Below are 23150 nucleotides of genomic sequence, written 5' to 3'. Positions count from 1 at the left end.
ACCAATCCTAGATCCGATAGAGGGCTAATATCCAATATATACAAAGAACTCAAGAAATTAGACTCCAGACAACCAAATAACCCTATTTAAAAATGGGGTACAGAGCTAAACAAAGAATTCTCAATTGAGGAAATTCAAATGGCCGAGAAGCACCTTAAGAAATGCTCAACATCCTTAGTCATCAGGGAAATGCAAATCAAAACAACCCTGAGATACCACCTCATACCAGTCAGAATGGCTAAGATTAAAAACTCAGGTGATGGTAGATGCTGGCAAGGATGTGGAAAAAGAGGAACACTCCTCCATTGTTGGTGGGAATGCAAGCTGGTACAACCACTGGAAATCAGTCTGGCGGTTCCTCCGAAAACTGGACATAGCATTACCTGAGGATCCAGCTATACCACTCCTGGGCATATACCCAGAAGATGCTCCAACATATAACAAGGACATATGCTCCACTCTGCTTATAGCAGCCTTATTTATAATAGCCAGGAGCTGGAAAGAACCCAGATGTCCTTCAACAGAGGAATGGATACAAAAAATGTGGTACATTTACACAATGGAATACTACTCAGCTATTAAAAATAATGAATTTGAGAAATTCTTAGGTAAATGGATGGATCTAGAAAATATCATCCTGAGTGAGGTAACCCAATCACAAAAGAACACACATGGTATTTACTCACTGATAAGTGGATGTTAGCCCAAAAGCTTGAAATAGTCAAGATTCAACTAACTGACCACATGAAGCTCATGAAGAAGGAAGACCAAGTGTGCATGCCTTGGTCCTTCTTGGAAGGAGTGACAGAATGCTCAAGAGAGAAAATATGGTGACAAAGTGTGGGACAGAAACTGAAGGAGGGGCCATCGGGAGACCACTCTACCTTGATATCCATCCCATGTGCAGTCACCAAATATAGATGCCGATATGGATGTCAGGAAGTGCATGCTGACAGGAGCCTGATGCAGCTGTCTCCTCGAAGGTCTACCAGAGTCTGCCATATCCAGAGGCGGATGCTCACAGCAACCCATTGATCTGTTCAAGGGTTCCTAATGAAGAAGTTAGAGGACTGAAGGAGCTGAAAGGTTGGTGGCCCCAAGAGGAGAGCAACAGTGCCAGCCAACCAGAGCTCCCCAGGGTTTAAATCACCAGCCTGGGGGCACAAAGAGAGGCACCCATGATTTCAGCTGTATACTTAGGGGAGGATGGCCTTGTCAGGCATGGGTGGGAGAGGAGATCCTTGGTCCCATGAAGGCTGAACACTGAGTGGGGAGGAATTCGAGGGTGGGGAGGGGGGAGTTGGGGGGTGGGTGCACACCCTTGTGGAGGCAGGAGGGGGGATGGAGCAGGAGGTTCCAGGGTGGTAGGGGGAATGGGGTAAGGGGATAAAATCTGAAATGTAAACATAACATCCAATTAAAAAATATGAAAAAAAGAATTTCAATACTGGGCTTGATACTTCACACATAGAAATGAGGGGGCAGTCTGTGTTCACTGATTGGTAAAACATCAGATGAGAAGCATAAAGCTGATTTCTGTTAAAGAGAGTGGGAGAGTAAAAGAACCCAAGAGGAGCCTCCCTCGGTGGATAGGCTCAGACATCAATACTTTGCAGATCAGAAGGTAGAGCTACAAAATTATTTGCTGGCTTGTATATTTCTTTTCTTCTAAGCACACAAAAATGAAAACACACACACACACACACACACACACACACACACACACACTGAGATAACTTCCAAAAGGGGAAAATAATAAAATGGCATATGACTTAGAGATTTCATTTTTTAATTTTAATATTTTTAATGAGGAGACAATTATATCATTTCCCCCTCCCCCTTTTCTTCCTCTAGTATTACTTTTTAAATAAATGAGCTGTAAATCTAATTCTGCAAGTCCAGCAAATTTCAAGCAGGGTAAAAAAAAAAAAAATGTTCCCATTGGACTGAAGTTGGGGACCCCTCTGGTTGAATTAGGGAAAGGCTGGAAGAAGCTGAGGAGGATGGTAATCCCATAGGAAGACCAGCAGTCTCAACTAACCTGGACCCCTGAGATCTCTCAGACACTGAGCCACCAATCAGGCAGCATGAACTAGGTCATATGAGGCCCCTGACACATATACAGCAGAGGACTGCCTGGTCTGGTCTCAGGGAGAGAAGATGCACCTAACCCTCAAGAGACTTGCGGCCCCAAATAGTGGAGAGGCCTGGCCGGTATGTGTGTGTGTGTGTGTGTGTGTGTGTGTGTGTGTGTGTGTGTGTGTGTGTGTGTGCACGCGCGCGCGCGCGCGGCGGGGGGGTGGGGGGGTGGGGTGGGGGGGCATCCTCTTGGAGACAGGAGGAGGGACGAAGGAATGGGATGTGGAACTACTGGAGGGGGGGGCAATTGCTGAACTATAAAAATAAAAGTAATAGAAGAAAAAGAAAAAATATTTTTTATCTAGGTAGGAATCTCAGTAGGTTAAAATGAAAGCAACCTCCCCAAGCCAAAGGCAGAAGTGTAGTAAATCAACAGTGCAAACCAATGGTAAAGCTAGGGTAGTTATTGACCACCTAGAATTCTATGCCTACATGTTTCAGTTTAAAACAAGGCAAACCAAACATACTAGATAATAAAAAAGGTGACAGTATTTTTACAGCAAACAAGTCCTCACAAAATGGCCTTCTAAGGACACCTTTATACAGGAGGATGAAATACCAGGGAAAGCACTTACACTCACAATGTCCAGTGTCAGAAGAAAAGTGGATGAGATCATTTGTAAACAAATACAGACAAAACTGTGAAAAGCAATAGGAATGACTTAAACTAATGTTCTGTATAATAGAACAGGTTCAGTGTGATTAGATTCAGGTCTTCTAAGGGAGAGTGCATTGTCCAAAGGAGAAGAGAGTGTACTGTTGACTTTTCTTATGGCCATCATGAAATACCTTCTAAAAATCAGCTTGAGGAAAGAAGTTATTTTAACTCACAGTTTGAGGTCAGTCCATCATAGCAGGGAAGACAAAGCTGCATCACTCCAAGATGGCCACGTGCAACCACGGTCAGGAAGCAGAGAGGTTAGTGTTGCTGTTCAACATCCTTTCTTCTACTAATCAGTTTAGATTCCCACCCCATGAGTGGGCCTTCCCACCTCAATTAACAGAATCTAGGAAAATCCCCCCTCAAGTCCAAAGGTTTGACTCTGAGCTGCTTTTAGATCGATTTTAGTTCTATCAAGTTGACAATCAATATTATTCATCATAAAGAGCTATCAAACTTGAAGTGAAATGTGTCTTGTACTTAGGACAGTATGTCCAGGTCTGATTAAAAAACTAAATACGTAACACCCAAGCAATCACAGCACAGACATGGTACCCACGGAGCCATAAGGATTTTCAAAGAAATGTGATAGATGCTAACCCATAGAAATTAGATATCCAAATGAATGGTGTTACTGATCTTTAAAGTCTCCCTGTAGAAAGAAGATATATCATACATACACATGCTCACACCTGAGTTGGTTGGGAATTAAATATGGGGGAAATATAAGACAAGTACATATTAACCTAAAGCAGTTGACATTGTAGTGTCAGTATCATCTCAAATAGCCTTTTAAATGGGATTAGAAAGGTTATTATATCATGTGAAGTGAAATTTACCAGGATATAAAGTTTATATATGTATTGTATGATCTAAGATCTTACACAGAAAAATAATGAGCAAATTCAGGCAAAAAATGGGCATGTTTACCCTCATAATTGTTAAGGGATATGCAGACAAAAAATGAGCCAGATTAGACATTATTCAGTAACGTGATCTATACATATATCAAACCCAGTCACCAACAATTAGGGAATACAACTTCCTCTCTAGCATGCACAGACTTTCAAAGAAACTGACCATCTGAGATCCCACAAAATGTGTCACACAATTAGCATCCGTGTGTGCTATATGTTCAGAGATAGGAGACAGAAGAGAAAGAGGTGAGAACAAAAACAAACTTAACAACAACAAAAAAGGCATTCTCCTCCTCACTGTTACCTTCCCCAACTCCCTAGAAATAAGCATTATTTTTCTGTAGAATCCCTGTGTCAACTTGAAGCTCACATCATTCTAAACTGTGTATTGATATAGAAAAGAAGTGCAATTATTCTACGGTGATATCATTCTGGTTTCATTGTTTTGTTTTGTTGGTTAGACTCAGCAGGTAGTCACAGATCTGTTGCCCCAGAGAACACACAGGTGTCTCCCTGTAACAGGTTACCACGATAACAACAGATCTACAAGAGCTTCATAAAAGCAGCAGCTGGCCCTGTGTCACCTCAGTTCACACTCAGTCATCTTTTATCCAATAGCTTGTTCATCCAGAATTCAACTAAGCAAGAATCAAGACAGTGAATGAATAGCCAGAAATACCAGTTTTTAAGGCTGATCTGCCTTATTCATAGAAAAAATAATTGGCGGTCTCAGTGAGTGCCTTCTGCCTTTCATTAGACACTATTGTCGCTCTGCTCGGAGGCCTATTTCTCAAATAGCTGCAAATTAAAAGGGGAAGGAAGCTGCTGGCATGAGGGTAGCAGCAGTTAGTGACAACCTGACTGCAGAATAAACAAAACAGAAAAGAAGTGACTTCATAGGAAATAGACTAGAGATACTCAGGTAGGTGCACATGTCCCCCTAGTGTATCACTGTTACTGCAGGAGGAGTGTGTGTGTCTAGGGGGGGAGGTGAGGAAAGACAGGAAGGAGAATATATTTGAGAATATTTGTATGACTGTCTGGTATTGTGTCTCTCTGCCTGTCTCTGAATGGGTATGTGGTTATGAGTGTCTGTCTATCTGACTGTGTATTTGTTTCTTTATGTACCTCTCTCTCTTTTTCTCTCTCTTCCTCTCTCTCTGTTTCTCTCTGTGTGTGTGTGTGTGTATGTGTGTGTATGTGTGTATGTTGTCTAGCTGTGTATGTATCTCTATCTCTCTTTGTGTGTTTATCTTTGTCTCTGTCTCAATTCATGTCTGTCTATATGTATCTCTGTCTATCTCTCTGACTCTCTCTGTTTGCATGTGGAGATAATGTCAGCAGAAGAAAAAGAAAGAATATCTTCTATGATGAGCATACAAGTTAAAACAGGGAACATTTACATATTAAATTATAGAGGAAAAAATATAAGCAGGAAAAATATATATGGTTTGGAACAGATGGTCTCTGGATATTTCTGACTGAATTATCATGAGTTTACCTGTCAGCGGAACAGTGGCAAATTCATTCACCAGGTGGGGACTCTGTTTCCTCAGTATTAGACACTCCTATACTTCTGTGCTCCGATTGTCTCCTTTCTGCCAGTATCCAGTCCTTCTCCATGAGCTTCTGGCTCCTGCTGCTTACCTGACACATGCTCCTAAGACTTATGAATGGTAAAGGTTTGAAGTCCCACACTCTGGACCTGCATGAGATTTTGAGTCTAGAGTGAAAGATGAGAGTTATGTACCAGTAAGGAGAGTAAGGACTGGAAACTAGAATAGTTCAAGGGGAAGGCTGACATGGGTGCACAGTCAGACACTCTGTTCAAGTGCATAGCAGTGAGGACGAGGCGATGGGGAGGAACCCAGTTCTCCCTTAGAGTCCAGATGCCAGGGATCGGGAGGAGGTGTTTTGGGTAAGGGGCTGATTGGTTATCTAAATGCCTGAGAATATGGGGATCTTTAACACAGCACTAACAGTTGATTTAAAATTTTTTTCTGCTTCAGTGGAAGTCTTATAGGTTATTTTCGGCATCTGGCCACATAATGTTCATTGTTCTCATGAAGAAAGAACTTCAGAATCGTCAGGAGCTGCTTCATGGAGGGTTACGTAAGAAATATCTTGCTTCCTGAGTCTAAATCAGATGGAAGAGTTAAAAAAGAAAAAGAACACAAGGATCTCAAATTATCCATTGCATGAAATATTTAATTTTCTATGAATAAATGGATTTTACTAAAATTATTGTTCTGCCCTTAAGGGCTCTCAGGAAAGCAGTTTAATGAAGGGCACTGATTTTAGAAGCTTTAAAATTTTTATAGTAGAAATAATCTGTGAAGGCATGTAAAATAGATCCATGGGTGGCCAGGATCGAGTCTTGTATGCCAGTCTGTGGGTCTCAGGATTATTGAGAGGGCAAACAAAGCCCCAGCTTCTTTGCCTGATGCATGAAGAGGCCGGAGCACAAGCCCTCATCCACATCCTGAGAGAATCAGTTCACGTGTCTAAGTCTCAATTTCTTAGCTATTAAATAGAACTGAACTAAAGGCTTCTGAGATCCACGTATCAGTCCTAATTATAAGGAAAGGTGCAATAGATATTCAGAAAGGAAAACCTTCTAAGAGAAACAAAATCTGAGGTTTCTTCACTAGTATACCCTAATTTCCTACCTGTACCTTAACTGAAAATGACAAAGTACTATTAAGTTTGGAGTGGTGTGTGTGTGTGTGTGTGTGTGTGTGTGTGTTTAGATGTGTGAGATTTTGTTTGTTCTACTTTGTCATGTCTTTAAATTATGACATCATTTTAAGGGTAATTCTGGTTTTGTTTAAAATTAGCTGTTTCATTAATCATCATTAAAATCAGGTAAATAAGTATTTACAGTGTCTTCACTTTCTGAATAGCCCTGAGAACCCTTCAGTATTGCAGACAGTAGTGACTAGAACCTTTAGATTTTAAGCATGTCCCTTCTATTTACAACTACAATGGCCACAAGAAGTTTGTCTTCTGTTCCAGTGTAGAATTCTGATAGGCCATCACTAGCATTTGTTACATGATTTCCTTTGTCACATGCATCAATATCTTTAGAGTCACAAAATGCTACTATAATAGCGTTATATAAAGAATATTTTCTTCTGCTGTCAAAATCCAATTTAGGACCATAAAAAACAAGATGTACAAGGACTACAAGTTAATAGATGCTTAAAGCATTTTATCACAGTTGAGGTTCATGTTCTTTATACAGGGGAAGAACATTAATAATACTTTCAAACTAGTTCCACTGAGTTAGAATTGTTGTACTGAAATCAATATAAAAAATAGATGTTTCCTTCAAATCTGTTAATTCCCCCCTTGTTGTGACTCAAATAAACAAATCAGCAAATGACAGAATGATAACAGAAAACAGAGCTACAGATGAGTGCATTGGCATGAATAATCTAAGTTATAAATCTGTCTCTATTTGGCTACATAACAGAAAAGCAGCTCTATTATATTTGATTGATACTGCTTCTTTGTTCCTATTTAAAGCAGTTAATTTCGAAATTGAGACCTCTTTACTTATTAAACTTATAGGAGTTCGACTTTTCCTAACTCACAACGCAAACTTCATTAGGCTCCTACTGAGAACCAAGTACTTGAGTCCATCAGTGGGGTTGAAGAGTCCTTCCCCTCCAGATGCTCAATGGCTAGTGGAAGAGACAGGTTGCCTAATAACAAATAGGACTATAATGGAGCACAAGTACTATGTGGTGCATCTGGACTCCTGCCTATGGGAATAGGGAACACTGCTCAGAGAGCTAGAGCATTGAAGATGGAGATGTCAGCTAAGGACAATTAGAAGCAAAGGAGCAAAAGTGACGGACTTGGACATGTGGCTGGTGGCTGGGGAGACAGTGAGAAAGATGAGTTTGAACCAAATTGTTAGTGGCCTTAGATGCTATGTTAATGAAAGTAACTTTTCTTTCTAGGCATATAGACATGCCCAAGGTTACTAGACAAAGGTACATAGTTAAACTTATGTTTTGGAAAGACTGTTCTGGCCATTGGGAAGAGGATATACTATCTTTATACTAAAGAGACAGCAAGACAGGGAGAGACTGGTAGACTAAGATGTCTGCTCTATTCCTCAGCCTTGGTCATCTCATCTCTAAAAATGAGAATGGGAATGGGGACAGCCTCACTTACCATAACTCTGCAGTAAGCATCTGTCTTGCCACTTAGCATCCATTCTCTCTAGCAGACATCAATAGCTTTGAACAAGACACACTGACCGTCTTTTAAATGACCGGTGGTGTACAAGCTTTGGGATTGATTCTATGAACCACATGACCCCAGCAGCAGAGGGTCTACAGACCCTTCTCAGAAGGAAGTGGGATGACAGTACTGAGAAGTGACTTTGGAGGTAGAATATGAAGGAAAAGAAGATGAGCTAAGAAGGGGTTAAGGGTTAAGAGAAAGGGACATCATGTGAGACTACCACGAGTTCCATTAATGGGAAGTCCTTCAGCTGGAGTCCAGGATGCAGTGAATTAAACCAGAAGAGGCAAGCAGGAGCCATGCCAAGAACAATGGCTCAATTCAGGAGCATTTGAAGATGTATGTATATGGACATACATCTCCTCTTCATACATCTCCTGCCATGATGTATGTATCAGGACATATGGCTCCTTGATTTCAAGGTTGGGTAAAGAGAACTTGGTATTTGGATACACAAGCTGAACAGATGGGAAGACATGAAGAGAAGCCAGCTTAGTTCTGTGTCAGGGTATTTAGGAGAGACAGAGCATCTACAAACATCTGGTCACTCGGCTGACCTGAAGTCTCAGCACAGCCCAGGGTATACCTGCCTGTTCTGGTAGACACGGAGCTTTCTGTCTCATCAAATGAGTCAGAAAACCAGATACCACTTAAGAAAGTTCACTTCTCTTTTGAGCCATCCTCAAGAGCTTTCTGAACTAATTGTTCTATTTCTATTACATGTTACATTGAGCCCAGTGACTGAGACAGCATGAGTCTTCATCGCCTTGGATGCTGCTCAAAGCCAGATGTCAAGGCCACATTGTCCTTTATGCTCAGGAAGCTAAGTGCACATGCTTTATGAGTTATATATGAAGGGAATTCTATTTCTGAATTCCACACATTTATATGTATATACATTGTATGTACACAAAACACACAAAAAGCAATGAAGAAAAATTATGTAAGGTATGCCCTGAACACTATATTAAAAGGTATTTGTCTAATAATTTCATAATAATCAGTTCATATACTTATATATTAATCATGTATAAGTATACTGGGAACCAAGCAGATCTTTAAAATGCTGAAAGCAAAGACTCCTTACAATGTACTTTATTTCCATTTAAGAGAAAGCGTGGCTGTTCCTACTAACATCTTGTTTTCAATATTTGAAGTCAACACTTTTATGAAGTCTTCAGCTGCCTATACCTCAGTAAGAGAATTTATGGGAATGTTATTTACACATAAACTATATGATAAGAATGCAAACATATTTGTTAAATCAAACACAGGAAAAGGAAATGGGCTGCATCCTGCTTCATTGCTCTAAAGCTTGGGTGTTGCACCATGGAAACACGTATTTCAAAATAATTTTGACATACATCAAACATGAAAAATTATAAAGAGATCAACTCTATACCTGTACTATGACTTTTGTATAGTTTGGTCACCATGCAATTGGGCAATATATAAAATTATAAATATACAAGTTTAGATCCTGTATTTTCTTTTCCAGCAAAGTGCCAGGCATGCAGAGTATAGATACCTGATACTGGGAAGGCTGTAGTATTAAGATGATCTAAGGAGTGTTTCATCAGTGGGGACCCATCCCATAGCCATTCCCTTGACGATCCTACCTTGCACATTGGTTGTAACCCAGAGGATGGAAGTAAGAAGAAAGGTGGGGACAGGGGATTAATTCTTTTCCTGTGGAGCTTAAGACAATCCCTCACTGTGGCCATCAGGACTGTTGGGCAAGAACAGGGTTCTTGGCCTTCTCTTCGAGGCCCAGCACCTGCTATAGGCAAGTAAAATACTAGGGAAGTCAGCATATCTGTAAGAATTGATATGCAAAATTGAGTCAAAAATCCATTAATCCTTTCAATTTGACTTCCTTTCTTTACTCAAGCAGCATACTCACAGAATAAGCAGCCAAATGAGAGGGAAGCAACGAATATTATGTTGAAGGCACCTGCAGTTTATTGCTGAGAATCTGGGTCATGTCAGGGTGATTGTGTCATATTCCTTTAGCCTGTATCACTTCAGGAGAGATGTTCAGGGTCTCTTGGGGATGGACAGCGGTTACTGCATTGTCCTGTGTCTCTCCTGCCATGATTTTAACTTCTCGTCCTCTTCTCCCAACAAGGCAGTGAGAAATCCCATGTAGCTGTTCGAATTAATGTTAAGTTCATCAAAATAGAGTGAAAACCTCCCACCGGCCAGCTCTACACCCATATGGAACTTTTTCATTAACTCCTTTTGGGCAGCTATGATGCAGTTCTTACTTAGTCTAGTTTTTTTGTGTTTCTAGGTCATGTATTTTCTATGAGCTGCCTGGAGAACGTTTATGTAGAGCACACACACACACAGATACTCATTTTGAGACTGTCAATTATCCCTGTGGTTACCGAGCTATACACATAGTGACTCCTAGCCTGGTTTGGTGGAATGTTGGTCTTGATCCTCTTGACTTCTTTTTTTTTTTAAACATATACCTTCACCATCCCCACAGTGAGCACACTGTTAGATCCAGCTGCTGAATTTGTCCATGGAGCCATCATCACCCTGAGCTTGTCATTTTAATAGGAAACATCTCTGGTTTAGCAGCTTCGCTTGTGCATGAAGTAGATTGAAGGGAGCAAAAAATCAGTAAATGCTTGCCCTGAAGGCTATCCAGCAAGCATCATACAACTGAGGACCAACCAGCACACCAGTTCTTTTTCTTCATTTTTTGGAATACTGGTTCTTGCTGCCCTCTCTCACCTGCAAAACAAAGGTCCTTTGCAGTATTGGTTGGCATTGAGTCCTGAATTTCCAGTGTCTGAAGGTTAATCTCTCAAACGGGGCAAGTCACATGCCTGGCTCTCCATTCAGAGCTTTACTTCATTTCATTCTGGTTAAGTTAAAATTTAAATATCCATTTGGGATTACTGGCTGCTGCAATAGGAACTAACTTTGCCAGTGACCTTGGTGAGATGGGTGTCTGGCTCACTCACCAGGCATACACTTGCCTCCCTTGTTTCTGCAGGTGAGAACCTTCCTTTGGGAAGCATTTTCTGATAACCACTCCAAATTCCTAAAGCTGTTCAAAGCTCTGTTTTAACTGCCCAAGTTTAGAGGGTACTCTGAAATTAATTCTTAAAGTTGAAATGAGAAAAATATAACTGATAAACCTTGAAAATGACCGAAGAAAATCTATGATCCTTTTTCACCAGCCTCATTGGAGTCACCTTCAGCTTCGGGTCCTGGGAACTTGTTCCACTCTGGGTTTGATGGCTCCAGTTCCTGCCTCTGCTCTTTATCTGTCTCCAAAGAAGAAAGCTGTGGTGATCTGGGATGTTCTGCTTCCCCAGGAGCACAGCCTGGAGCTGTGCAGGGCCGGAAGCTGGAGTGTCTTATCATCATGTGCTCCACATGGCATTCTTCATTTGATGTTGTAGTTTGAAAATTAAAAATTTGGTAGCATTTCATGGTGACTGCCACCCATAGCTGTGGCCCTGTAGAGGACCTGGATTTGGGTCAGCGGGGTACATTCTTTTCCATTGACTGCCTGTCCTAGACAGCTCCATCAATTTTTTTCTCAAGGATTCACAGTCCCTACAGATACAGTAAGGGAGCCACTGCTCCCTGCTGAAATGAAGACAGAAGTATAGCATTAGCAAAGGAGGCATCTGGGAGGGAGGAGAAGGGACTGACATAGAAAACAAGTTGTATTTCATCCAGATTTTTAACTGTCCATCTTTCTTCCTGTTCTCCTTATTTTGTGGCTGAGGGACCCTCAATGCCTACAGCTTCCTGGCCATATAGTCTTCTCTTCCTTCCTCTAACCCTCCTTTCTCTCCCTCTTCCATGGGTCACTGGTTCTAGTGACTGTGGTCACAAACCTTTAGTAAGTGTAGAAGAAACCAAAGCACAAGGCTGCTAATGGTCAGAAGAGCTCTCAGGCATATTACCTGACCTGGATGGAACCAGAAGGTAAACTCCAGGAAAGAATGCCTTTTCTTCTTGTCTACTTTCAAAGACTCAAAAAGGCCACACCCCATTATAGACCACAGCATCCATGTGAACTTCTTTTCTTCCTTTTGATCCTCGTGGATATTTGATGAGTCAAAAGGTCCAATTTTTGCATCTTGGAAGAAAGTGGGCCTCAGAGATCAAGACTCATTTGTCCTGGATCATACATACCTAAGACGTAGGCAACCCTTGAGTTCCTTTGTATTATCTCAGGTGCCTTTTCTATCTTCAAGTGCTGATTCACATCCAACATGCTCTAGTCCGAAACCTCCACTGTGACTGTTATCTTTTTCTACATGAGTTATTAGGGTCTGCCCTTTGATTTGGAGAATCTGTTCTGGGTGAGATTGGGAGCAATGGTGTAATGGTGTAACTTCATCTACCTTAGACAAGGTCTAGAATGGATCAGCATCCAGAGAGAAAAATCCCATCCTACACACCCCCCACCCCATACACACCCCCCAACCACCATAACACACAGTACACACTCAAAGGCCTCTAGGATTCTGGGTAGCTCCAGGGCTACTTGGTATAGGAATGGAGTGACCAGGTCAGCTTTTCTCTGCCCTGCTTCTTATGATGGAATGTCACCTGCTTTTAGAGTATGCAGGAGAAGAACCTTTCACTTTAAGGGCTTTTTTCTGCATCTCTTCCACCAGCTAGGTATCAGGCAGAACACAGGTGACAGTAAGCTGATGTGGTACTGCCACCTAGTGACTGCCCTTGGCCTCTGAGAAGAATAGCAAATTTCCAGCTTGCTGTCACCCATTATTGGAAAATTCAGGTGGGTGTTTCCAGAATTAGGACCCATCCTGACTAATACAGACCCACCTTCTCTGCCAGCCTTAGAGCCTGCTACATGGCAGATGTGGACTGTGCCCATGGCAAGTGTAGACTATGCTATTCATTTTAGTAAATGTGACTTTAGGCAAGGAGATTCTTCAGCTTGGCAGAACATTACCGCCTCTCCAGGAGAGTTCACCTCCACTGGAGAACCTCACAGTACATACACTTGTCTAGATGGAGGCTGCCCAGGAAAGTCAAAACAAGTACAGTTAGGAAATAAGGGAAGAAAGGAATGGAGAGAACCTTGGTTGAGAAATGTCCATTGGTTATTGTTAAAATGTCCTTCTGGCATTTGTTATTCCTATAAATGCTGAGAATACATTTCCCCACAGGCTTTTATGCCAGATTCCAGGCTATCCAGTTTTACTGATTTGCAGGTGTGTTTTCATTGTATATTGTTTCTTGAGATCTTACTATAGATTGCTTACTGGCCTTTAAGGTGACCCCCTCAGCCTCTACCCTCCTCTGGGAACACAGCCCTGTGCCACCATACTTGGCTTTCCAGGTTCTACTGATAAGAAGCTTGATATAAACGTTTCTGGTCTCCTTACTAGAGAACCAGCTAGTGTCTGAATATACCCTATGAATTTTTTTGTTTTATTTGTTTATTTGTTTGTTTGGTGTGTTGGTTGGTTGGTTGGTTGATTTGGGGACAGATTGAAGTCAGGAATATTCCCTATTCATGAGCCATACCTACCCTACAAACTGTTCCCACTTGACCTTGAAATGACCTATTGAGCATTTGCATGTAAATTTTTTCCTTTGTGTTATTTTGCTTTTTTTTTTTTAGCTAAGAAACAAATCTATTTTAAATATGAGCATAAAATATTTTGACTTGAGTAAGATAGGCATTCAATTTTTAAATAATATCCCTAGAATATCAACTGAATAATATGAGGATTTGTTTTATTTAGAGTTAGGCCAGAAAGTTTTTCAAACAGAAACCAGTCTTCATAGCAGTCCCTGTGGCATATGAATCGCTAAAACAACACATTTCACAGACTAACCTGAAATCAGATGTTTGCATTTAGGAAAGAATAAGTCTTTTCTAGCTTCTTTTGAGCTAGTCCTATCTAGCTATTATAATGTATGATTTATAAGTGACTTCTATTTACTTCAGTACAATCAGAAAATGATACTGATTTATTTTCATTTCATAAAGCGTGCATGTACATTGTACTGAATTTCCTTTCAGAATCTTAAAAGAGGGCATGAGTTCGGCTGAGTCTAAGATCTACTGCTTAAACGGTCTTTTCAGCCCAGAGAAAAATTTCAAGATGAAAATATAGACCTCAGGGTCATTCATCTTTACTTTTAGGAAACACATTCATTCCCATGACCTGAGAAGTAAGTTCTCTCCAAGAGCTGGGCAGATTTCCCTAGTCAGGTTTCCCTAGTCACCTTAGTCAAAGAGAATCTGAAGAATAAAGCATCTTTTCTCTCTTCTAATAGGATGTTAATGTGTTCCCATCCTTGTCAATGAAGTTTCTTTAAATAGTCAAATAACTATAATTGTATGTGTATCTCTCTCTCTCTCTCTCTCTCTCTCTCTCTCTCTCTCTCTCTCTCTCTCTCTCTCTGTGTGTGTGTGTGTGTGTGTGTGTTCAGATCTAAGACTGTTCAGTTACTGACAAAGGAGACATTGCTGATGTCACTTCTAGCATAAATGAATAGTAGACTCATGAAACATATTTGTCATCTTTTCACAGAAATATAAGGGGACTTAGTCAGTCTTGAAAACCTGTGCATGCTCTGTCATCATCTTTTCCCTCAGGAATGTCGAGCTTTATTTTAAGCTCAGAACATATCCACCAATGGCATCTACCCAAAAGCAAATCTTCTCTATCCAAAGTATGAACAAAACTTTTGTAGACCATGGTTGAGAGAAATCATAGATGAAAGAGACAGAAAGAGCGGAGGAGAGACAGAGACACACACACAGAGAGAGAAAGAGAGAGAGAGAGAGAGAGAGAGAGAGAGAGAGAGATTCCCTAAATCAAAAGAGATGAAAATTTTCCAAATGTATAAAGTCAAAGGATCAAAATAAAATTAAGGTAATACAAATTCACTGAGGATCGATAAAGATTTGCATAATTTAGGAAAATTTGTACACTCCTAACATTATGTTGGGATTTAGAAGTAGCCTTATGCTGTCTCTTTCTGCCACTTTTGTTGCCTTCAGTCTCTGGGATCCTCAGGGTCCTTAAAGCCTTATGCTTCAGACTCTGATGCTCAGAAGGGAGGAATGAGAGGCAGGTCATGGATTAGAGCCTCTGGTCATTCCCAGCTTAGAAATAACTTCCAAGAACTGTTTCCAAGGTTGTTTCCTGTTACCTATCATTACAGCATTTATACTTCAGAGCACCCCCAGGCTTTAGTAAAAATGTTTGCATTGGCTGGATTTTATGTTTTAACTCGGATGTGAACCTATTGCAGGCATTTGTCACAGTGTCACAAATCCCTGTTGTTACCTTCCATGTCTTCTATATTTTTCCCTCAGTATCTCTTTATAGTAGATGTTCATATTTATTAGATTTCTTAGCCCCTTATTACCCAAAATCATGTTTTTGCAAACACAGATTCTGATTTATCTATGCATTCTCTGTGCCTCTAGAAGTGCCTTTATACATGGAGATATTCAGTATTTGATTGAATAGGACTAGCTAAATAATACCTAAAATACCTAAAATCTCCTGGAAGCTTAAAAGAAAATCTATCCATATGTCATAGCCCTGCCTTGGGAGAGTTGGACTTAATTAGTTGAGGGGTAATGGACAGTATTTTCAGCTTTCTACCTTTCTTTGGCTGTTTTGCGTTCTTATATGTCTGGATCAGTTGAGCCACCTGTTTGATATGATTTTACTGTAAATGGAAACTGCATGCACAAGCTATAGTTTAAAAGCATTTGCAGATCTTCATCTCACATCTCTGACTTTGCACCTGGAAACATGGACTTTCAGATTTGTTGCTGACAGTCAGCTCTGCCACCACTTGACTTATAGTGAAAGGTATGTCTGACAGTCTCATGGTTCACCATGATATTCGACAGACTCATAGATATATCTTACCTCCTGAAGGAGTTACCACACAGAGAACTATATACAGGTTCCGTGACTGTTCAGTGTGCAAGCCAAGCAGAGTGAACCTGAACTCTAACTATTCAGTTCTTTGTCCTCCTAGATGCCCCCTTCTTCTGCACTGCAACACCAGAAGGGATTTCTTACTTCAATGCATATATAATAGTTAAAATATAGTTAGAAATAATAATTTTTAGGGTTCAGTTTGGGTTCTACTTCTTTCCTTTTTTTAGTTTGTATCTTCTCATTGCCTGGTATTTGCATTTTGCAGTGATATCCTTTGGCTTGGTTGTTTATTATTATTGTTATTATTATGTTGAAATTTTTTCTTAAATTTTTTTTTAGAGAAAATGCTTTTTGAAGAATTTACTGTGCATTTTTATCTCAACCCTTCCAGTCTTTATTCTTATGGAAAGGCCATTGCTGAATGCTAAATCTCCACTCCTGAATGTGTGTGTGTGTGTGTGTGTGTGTGTGTCTTTGTCTTCTACATCCTAGCAGGTTTACATCAGTTTGCAATAGAATTATGCTATGGCTGTGATTATATTGTACTTTAAATTGTCCCCTACCCCAACTATATCCCTACCATGCTTCCTTAGAGCAGTCCACGATGTAGCTTCAGCAGTTAAAAAGCACCTATCCGTTTCTACACTGCCTCAAGTTCCTACTGTTTTCTCCCTCTTCCATTCCCATTTACCTCTTCTATTTTGCCTGTACTTTTCCTTCAAAAGCATAAAGTGTGTGCCAGCAATTGTTCATTTATATTTGAGAGGGGGATTTGGAGGCCAGCTGGAAGCTCTGTTTAGAAGAAAAGGGTATTCATCTAGTAAGACTTGGCAAAGGGTGAAAGTGAGTGTTTTATTAGGGAGTCCTCAATTTCTTAGTATGAATATATTATCTTTTTTTTTTTTTTTGAGGCTGTCCCATTTCTCAATAAAAAAAAATCTTTCTCTATTATCAACTTCTCATACTAGGGTCAGGGATAGGGAATGAAGGAAAATAGGAATGGATGCTACCAACTTATTTAAAAACCTGAAGTTCCAATCTTTACCAGCCCTAAGCATTTCTTGTGCTCTTCTCTGGTCCCTGAGTCTCTAATTCTCCATTCTGTACTGAAAGATTGTACTTTCTTAGTCCTGTTGTCTGGAAGAACAGGCACCTGTGGCTCCATCCATTACTCCTTATCAGTCCTTCAGTTATCAGTTTTGTACCTTACCTGGGCACTGTGTGCTTGGTATCTGTGTAACTGGAGATACCTGGCCCTTTATATTTAATGTGATTGAGGATATACTTGGGTAACTGTGCTTCCGAGCTCTGTGCACTCGATTTATCATCTGTTCTTTATCCCCTGCCCTCTTTCTATCTTCTTTGGAATCTGTGTGTTATTTCTTCACATTTTTCGTTGAGCCATCAGTTTTTCTTTGGCTTGTTACTATAATGCTTCTTTTGTAGAATATACCATGCCCATAAGCTTATGTCTATTATGTCTAAATTAGCAGTTCTGTCTCCTCTCAATGTCCTGTCATGTCCTACAGTCTGTCTTCAATCAGTGGCTCTGTATCAACTTCTGTACATGGCTCCCATTTCTTAAGCTTCAGGTAGTTTTGAACGAAGGTATGTACTACTTACAGGGAGAAACAAGGGGACTCTGCAGATCTCTTACTTCTCTTCTATAGAGCTCTGTCCTTTGGTTTTTCTGCCTCCGTAAAACTTTAGTCTCCTTAGAATCCAACTGTGCTATTCATACTGAACTCAGTTAGGCCTCTGAGCTCTGCCTGTTCTTCTTCCTGAGCTACAGTCCGTAGACTATCTGTGGGCTATCTGTGGGCATTAAAGTGGGACAAGTATCCACTTCGTTTTGGTTATTCAGCATCTCTCCAGAATCTTTCTGTTCTTGATGGATGATCAATATCTTGTTATGCATTGTTTCAATTTTATTAGATTTATAAATGGTTGTTCATAATACAATTTAAATATAATAACCCATTGCTCCATTGTGGCTAAAAACAAGACACATTTTCATTCATTTAGAAGTTTCTTTCTTCTCTCTGGTGCCTCCTTTACTTTCTTCTCGTTGCTCAATGTTTATGTCTTTTCGTTGGGTTGCCATAATTACAATGTTATTTCAGGAAAGAAATGGTTTTAGAAGAGAAATTATTTATCACATGCATTCAATCTCTGTAATGTTTTTCATGATTTAACCAAGTCTGAATTTTGCAGCCAGAACTGACATTTGAAATACGTTTGTCATTACTAATATTAATAAAATGCTTAATATAGAGACGCATTCATGGAAATAGTTTGTCAGCTCCTAACATCAATGATGGCATTATTTTTTGCTATCGTAAAGATAAGTTGTGCATAAGCCTTGGGATACAACATTACAAATACAATTCATGTTGACTGAGGAGCAGCAACCATTTCTCTCTGTGTGTTGAATCTGGGTGTGCCTATGAAAACCTACCACATGGCCCAGGAAAGCAAAACAAATTTAACATTGCCATATTAGCCAATAAGCACCAACCTCCCTCTGAAATTTTTCCAGAACTAGGCCCAGTATTAGTCAAACAAGACCCAGTATTAGTCTTCAAATTCTTTATTATTTTTATTTCAAAGACACTGTGGATGAGCACAGTACATATTACATGTCCTATAACCCATATGAGCATGTATTAAAAGCTGCTAGAGGTATAAGCAGGATGCTGAGAGAAACAGTACAAGCCTGGAGTACCATACTGACCAGGGCATAGTTTGGAGAAGAACTGTGAAAAGGTAGCGTAAGTGCTAGCCTTTGCCACGCAGTGCTAAGGGCCAGCGGGAGTGCTGGGCAGGGCCAGCCTACCCCTTAGTAATAGTAACCCTGGGTGAACTTGAGCAAATGCTTAGTTTAACATCAAGCGGTCATGTCTGTTAAGCAGTGCTAGACACAGTCAGCCGTGAATGAAGAGATGAATAAGGCATAGAAACTGAAAAAGGAAGCTATTTTCGGACCTGAAAGCTGTTATAGTCTACAAAGCTCAAGGTGCCGGCTGTGCAGGCCGCAGTGCAAGTTGTCCTTTGCTGGAACTCTGGACGTTCTTATCTTAAAAGCTTGACTATTATTTAGTGTATCTTTTATTAAATTAGCATCCCTGCTGGACAGAGACTGCCTCTACCACGTGAGAGGTTTCTTCATGTCTTTCTAAGACAGGTTTTCTTGCAACCAAGTGTGGAGTTCTCTCACTAGTCTGTGAAGTGATCTAGTATAAGAAAAGTTTACATGTCTCATTAATCTTAAATTATATGCATTCATCATTGATGGTGCTGTGACTTTGGCATTGATCCAAAAGCTAAGGATGGTCTAAGTGATGGTGTCACCATGTTGATGCCTCTAATATAATATTTGGGTTTGAGTTGTTAGGAAAGAAATCAGGTGATTATTCTAATAGTGTCTAATTTGGTCCTTAATTACCTCACTTTGACTATTCACAACTGAGCCTGTCTAAATATAACATAAACACTAGTATGAGAGGTTTTTTTCCTCCCCTCTCTGAGCTGTTTTCAGAGTTTAATTTGATAAGCAAAAAAAAAAAAAAATTTTTTTGGAATCTCAAGCTATAAAATCTCAACTTCTAAAAGCATAGCTGTTTCTAATTAGATCTTCCACTATGGGTGTATGGTCTCTGACACAGTGCAAGGCACACAGCATTTTATAAGTATCCGCTAATGATGCAGTGGTATCAATCTGAGTGTCTGGCACAGGGATGAAGAAGGAGGAGACTAGCTGTACGTTTAAGATGTTTTATCAAAGGTGAATGTAATGTAGAAGAGCAAGCTGCACATTTCTAGTGAGTGCTTCAGGCTCCCTTTGGAGGTCAAGTACCACACCACATCTTGAAAGCCAAATAAAAAGTGCTAAAGGAAAAGCGGATGTCCACACTCACACCAAGGCTGAAGTTTCCTCATAGGCAGTAGGGAGATAGGCATTCCCAGGGACCCCAAGTTGCCATAGCACATCTAAAACTCTTCTTTGCAGTTAGGTTTTTCTCTGCCTAAGGAAAAAAAACCACATGCCTAGCAAGTAAATATTCTGGTACTTGCAGTGGTGGTGTAGAAGACAGTCAAAGTGAAGATTTCACTCAGCATGGGGCTGAGAATAGAAAGTCAAACAGTCTAGGAAACAACTGTTGATATAAGGAGAGTCAGGAGTGTAGTAATTTCCGCTAGTGATGGTCTAGGTTGTAAAATATTACATGCTAAACGGGGGCACTGCTGAGACCCTACTGAGAACAAAATTAATATAATATATTTTATGGGGTTTGTGGGAGATTAGAGGTCTGGCAAATCATGCTTTGTTAAGAAGTTTTCATTTCACAAATAAAATTTGAAGAGAAAACGAGCTCTGCCCCCTCCTCCCTCTTGTGCAGCCCACAGCACAGGTAGAGTAGCATATTCCCCAAACAAGCATGGCAGGGAGTAGTCACTAACGCACCTTGATACCACGAATGGGGTATAAGCCAAAGCTGACTTCCTTATGTTTTGAAACACAGTACCCTTAGGTGGAAACTGTTCAGCTCACGTTACAGCTAAGCCCAGCACTAACCACACTCTTGTACCTCTTGGATGCATTTTGCTCATTATGTTACCATCATAATTGGTGAAAATATACACATTGGTCTTCATAGCATGCTAGAAATGCCTCCTGGACTCTTTAATAAGGACAGCCTTCTGGGACATCCTGTAAATGAGCATCTTAATAGCACAGTTGATGTTTCTACCTCATCTTTTTTGTAGGGCAATACAGTAGTTGTCTTCATTGCTACTGATGCTGGGGTTCTGATCAAACCAACCTGTCACTTCCTTGTTTAATACAAGTAACAGGAAATAGTACCTTGACTTCTCTGTATTTAGAAGGCACAGCAAGAAATGAGGCCAGTGAAGGACTCTCAGCTAATGTCTAAGAGAAGTAAGAACAGGTGGTCCTTAGTGGCAAGTGGGTCAAAAGCAAAGAGCTATGTTGGTGACCACAGGTCAAGTTTAAATGCTATAGAGACCAAAGAGGGCCACTTGGCCCTGGAACGTTCTAGATATAAATCATAGCAGACTCTTCCAGGGCTGATAATCAATGTGGCCTGATTATTATATGCCTGAGTGTCAGACAGCATGTACATGCTTCAACCTAAATGTATTGAGAAGGACAACAAGTACAACACGGTAGTGAACATAGTCCCAGGAGAGGACACAGCATGACTCTTCTTACTACACATGCAGCATGAGACAGGGCACATTGTCACAAAGGTTGGGCATATAAGCACATGGAATGCTAAGACTGTCTACAGAGGTACGTGTATGTGCACATGTATGACATCTGACAGCAGTGAGAATGTTGGTTTTCATTCTGTTAATTATTCATTCTGGTTATTTTTTTAAGTGAAAGTGGTTTCTCAACTTTATTTATATTTGTAATACCTCAATACATTTAAAGAGAAGAGTCTATAAACAATATAATGAATTCATCAAATCAACAAAATCTTTCTTAGCTGCTGTACTGGAGGGCAGTTATAAACCCTGTCTCCACTTGCTGTTTTCCAGGTACCATGATCAACAGGATGTCACTAGCAACTTCCTTGGAGCAATGTGGTTGATATCAATAACTTTTCTCTCCATTGGTTATGGTGACATGGTACCTAACACATACTGTGGGAAAGGAGTCTGCTTGCTTACTGGAATCATGGTGAGTGTCTTTCTCCTCCCGTCCCTTTTATTTATGCTTAAGAAGAGACCCAAAGCACTCCACATGTATAAGTGATTGTCAGTTACTGATTTGCTCATAAAAACACATTTTGAAATATGTTGACTGCTTAAAGACCTATTTTATGTTACATAATGTTACATTTTCTGGTAATGAACATTGGTTGGATGAGAGGCATGGGTTTTGGAGCTACCGGGGAATACATCAAAACAAAACACAAGCTGTTCCTGCCCTGCTTCCTTGGAGCCTCCAGCAGAAACTTACGTTTTTTAAAATAATTGACAAATGATTGTTAATTACACCTGAGTACATATAGGAAGAAGTAAATCTCAAGTTGTTTAGGAAACTAAGGAATAAGAATAGATCCTCATCAGATGAATTCCCTGTAGGGAATTGACCTTTAAGATGAAGTGAGACTTCTGCGTAAATGACCAGAAATTGGGAACCTTCTGTCTGAAAGCTACAAGATAAAGAGTGCAGTGCATCTGAATAAAGCGAATGGACAGGAGTGATGGGGGACATGCACAGTTGGGAATAGGGATTGCAGGACACTGGGAGAAGGTTTGATGTAATGGAGAATGATGCTGGGTCTTTTCCCAGGAGGCCTGGCAAATTTGGGCATGTTATTTGTCCCTCTTCCACTGTTGTGTAGCCTGAACTGTATATGTGCCATTCATTTTGTTATGGGAAAACATTATGTCCTTGAGAAAGGTAGGTAAGGTCACCACACCTCTTTAGCCAAAGAACTGGTGGAGACCAGAGGAAAGGTAAAGTTAGCTTTAAAGGAAATTAACGTCTTCCTCATAGGGGCAGGAATGGTAGGCAGATCATGAGAATTGGCTGCCCCAGCTTCTAATTCCTTGAAGACTGATTGAAGATTAAGGCAAAGTAAAAGTGACCATGTAGCTTCGAATGTGGTCATTATGTTCTGCCTTTTGAGCCTACTGTACATATATTGTGGCAGGAAAAGTCCTATTGGACAAGACCTCAAGTCAGAAACCTGCAGTCAGATGTCAATTTGCTCTTAGCAGTCCCTAGTGCATACCTAGTGGCAGATTGTGTGGTGGCCATTTGACCCAGTAAAGTAGCAGAGAAGTCATGGGCACAAAAACTCAGGTGTGTACCCTAAAGGGGAGAATGCCAACATCTTTACACTGTCCACACACAGGAGAGAATACCAGCTCTCCACCCAGAATGGAGTCACTTGCAGCATCTGCTAAGGAAGATTGCTCTAAAGATTTTAGTTACCTAAAAGGACTGAGAACCTGAGCACCAGGAAAATAGGGACATGCTTCTGTCCTGAACAGAACTGAACAGAGATAAGGAAATGAGCCATGCCAATTTAAAGACAACAGTAGTATCAGGATGATCATCAAGCCCAAATTCTAAGAATTATAATTTGGAGCCATAATTTAGCATTATTTCCTTGTAAAATAAAAATATATTTTTGTAAATTTAGTCAACTTGACTCTTTTTTCATTATACCTGTTATAGCACATTAAATGTTTGATTTCTAGAATATCTCC

The 23150-nt window shown here is 40.3% G+C and overlaps 1 protein-coding gene across 2 annotated transcripts in view; it reads left to right on the top strand.

Annotated features, from left to right (window-relative positions):
- Positions 1–23150, top strand: part of Kcnn2 (potassium calcium-activated channel subfamily N member 2) — a 133517-nt gene that overhangs the window by 79475 nt on the left and 30892 nt on the right. For both annotated transcript variants that reach the window (XM_076912683.1, XM_076912684.1), the window contains one exon: positions 21465–21606. In XM_076912683.1, the coding sequence (XP_076768798.1) occupies positions 21465–21606 (142 nt within the window). The remainder of the gene's footprint in view (positions 1–21464; positions 21607–23150) is intronic.

This window comes from Arvicanthis niloticus, chromosome 14, assembly GCF_011762505.2.
Source record: "Arvicanthis niloticus isolate mArvNil1 chromosome 14, mArvNil1.pat.X, whole genome shotgun sequence".
Classification (NCBI taxonomy): domain Eukaryota; kingdom Metazoa; phylum Chordata; class Mammalia; order Rodentia; family Muridae; genus Arvicanthis; species Arvicanthis niloticus.
The sequence above is the reverse complement of the archived record's forward strand: the minus strand, read 5'-3'. Positions and strand labels throughout refer to the sequence as shown.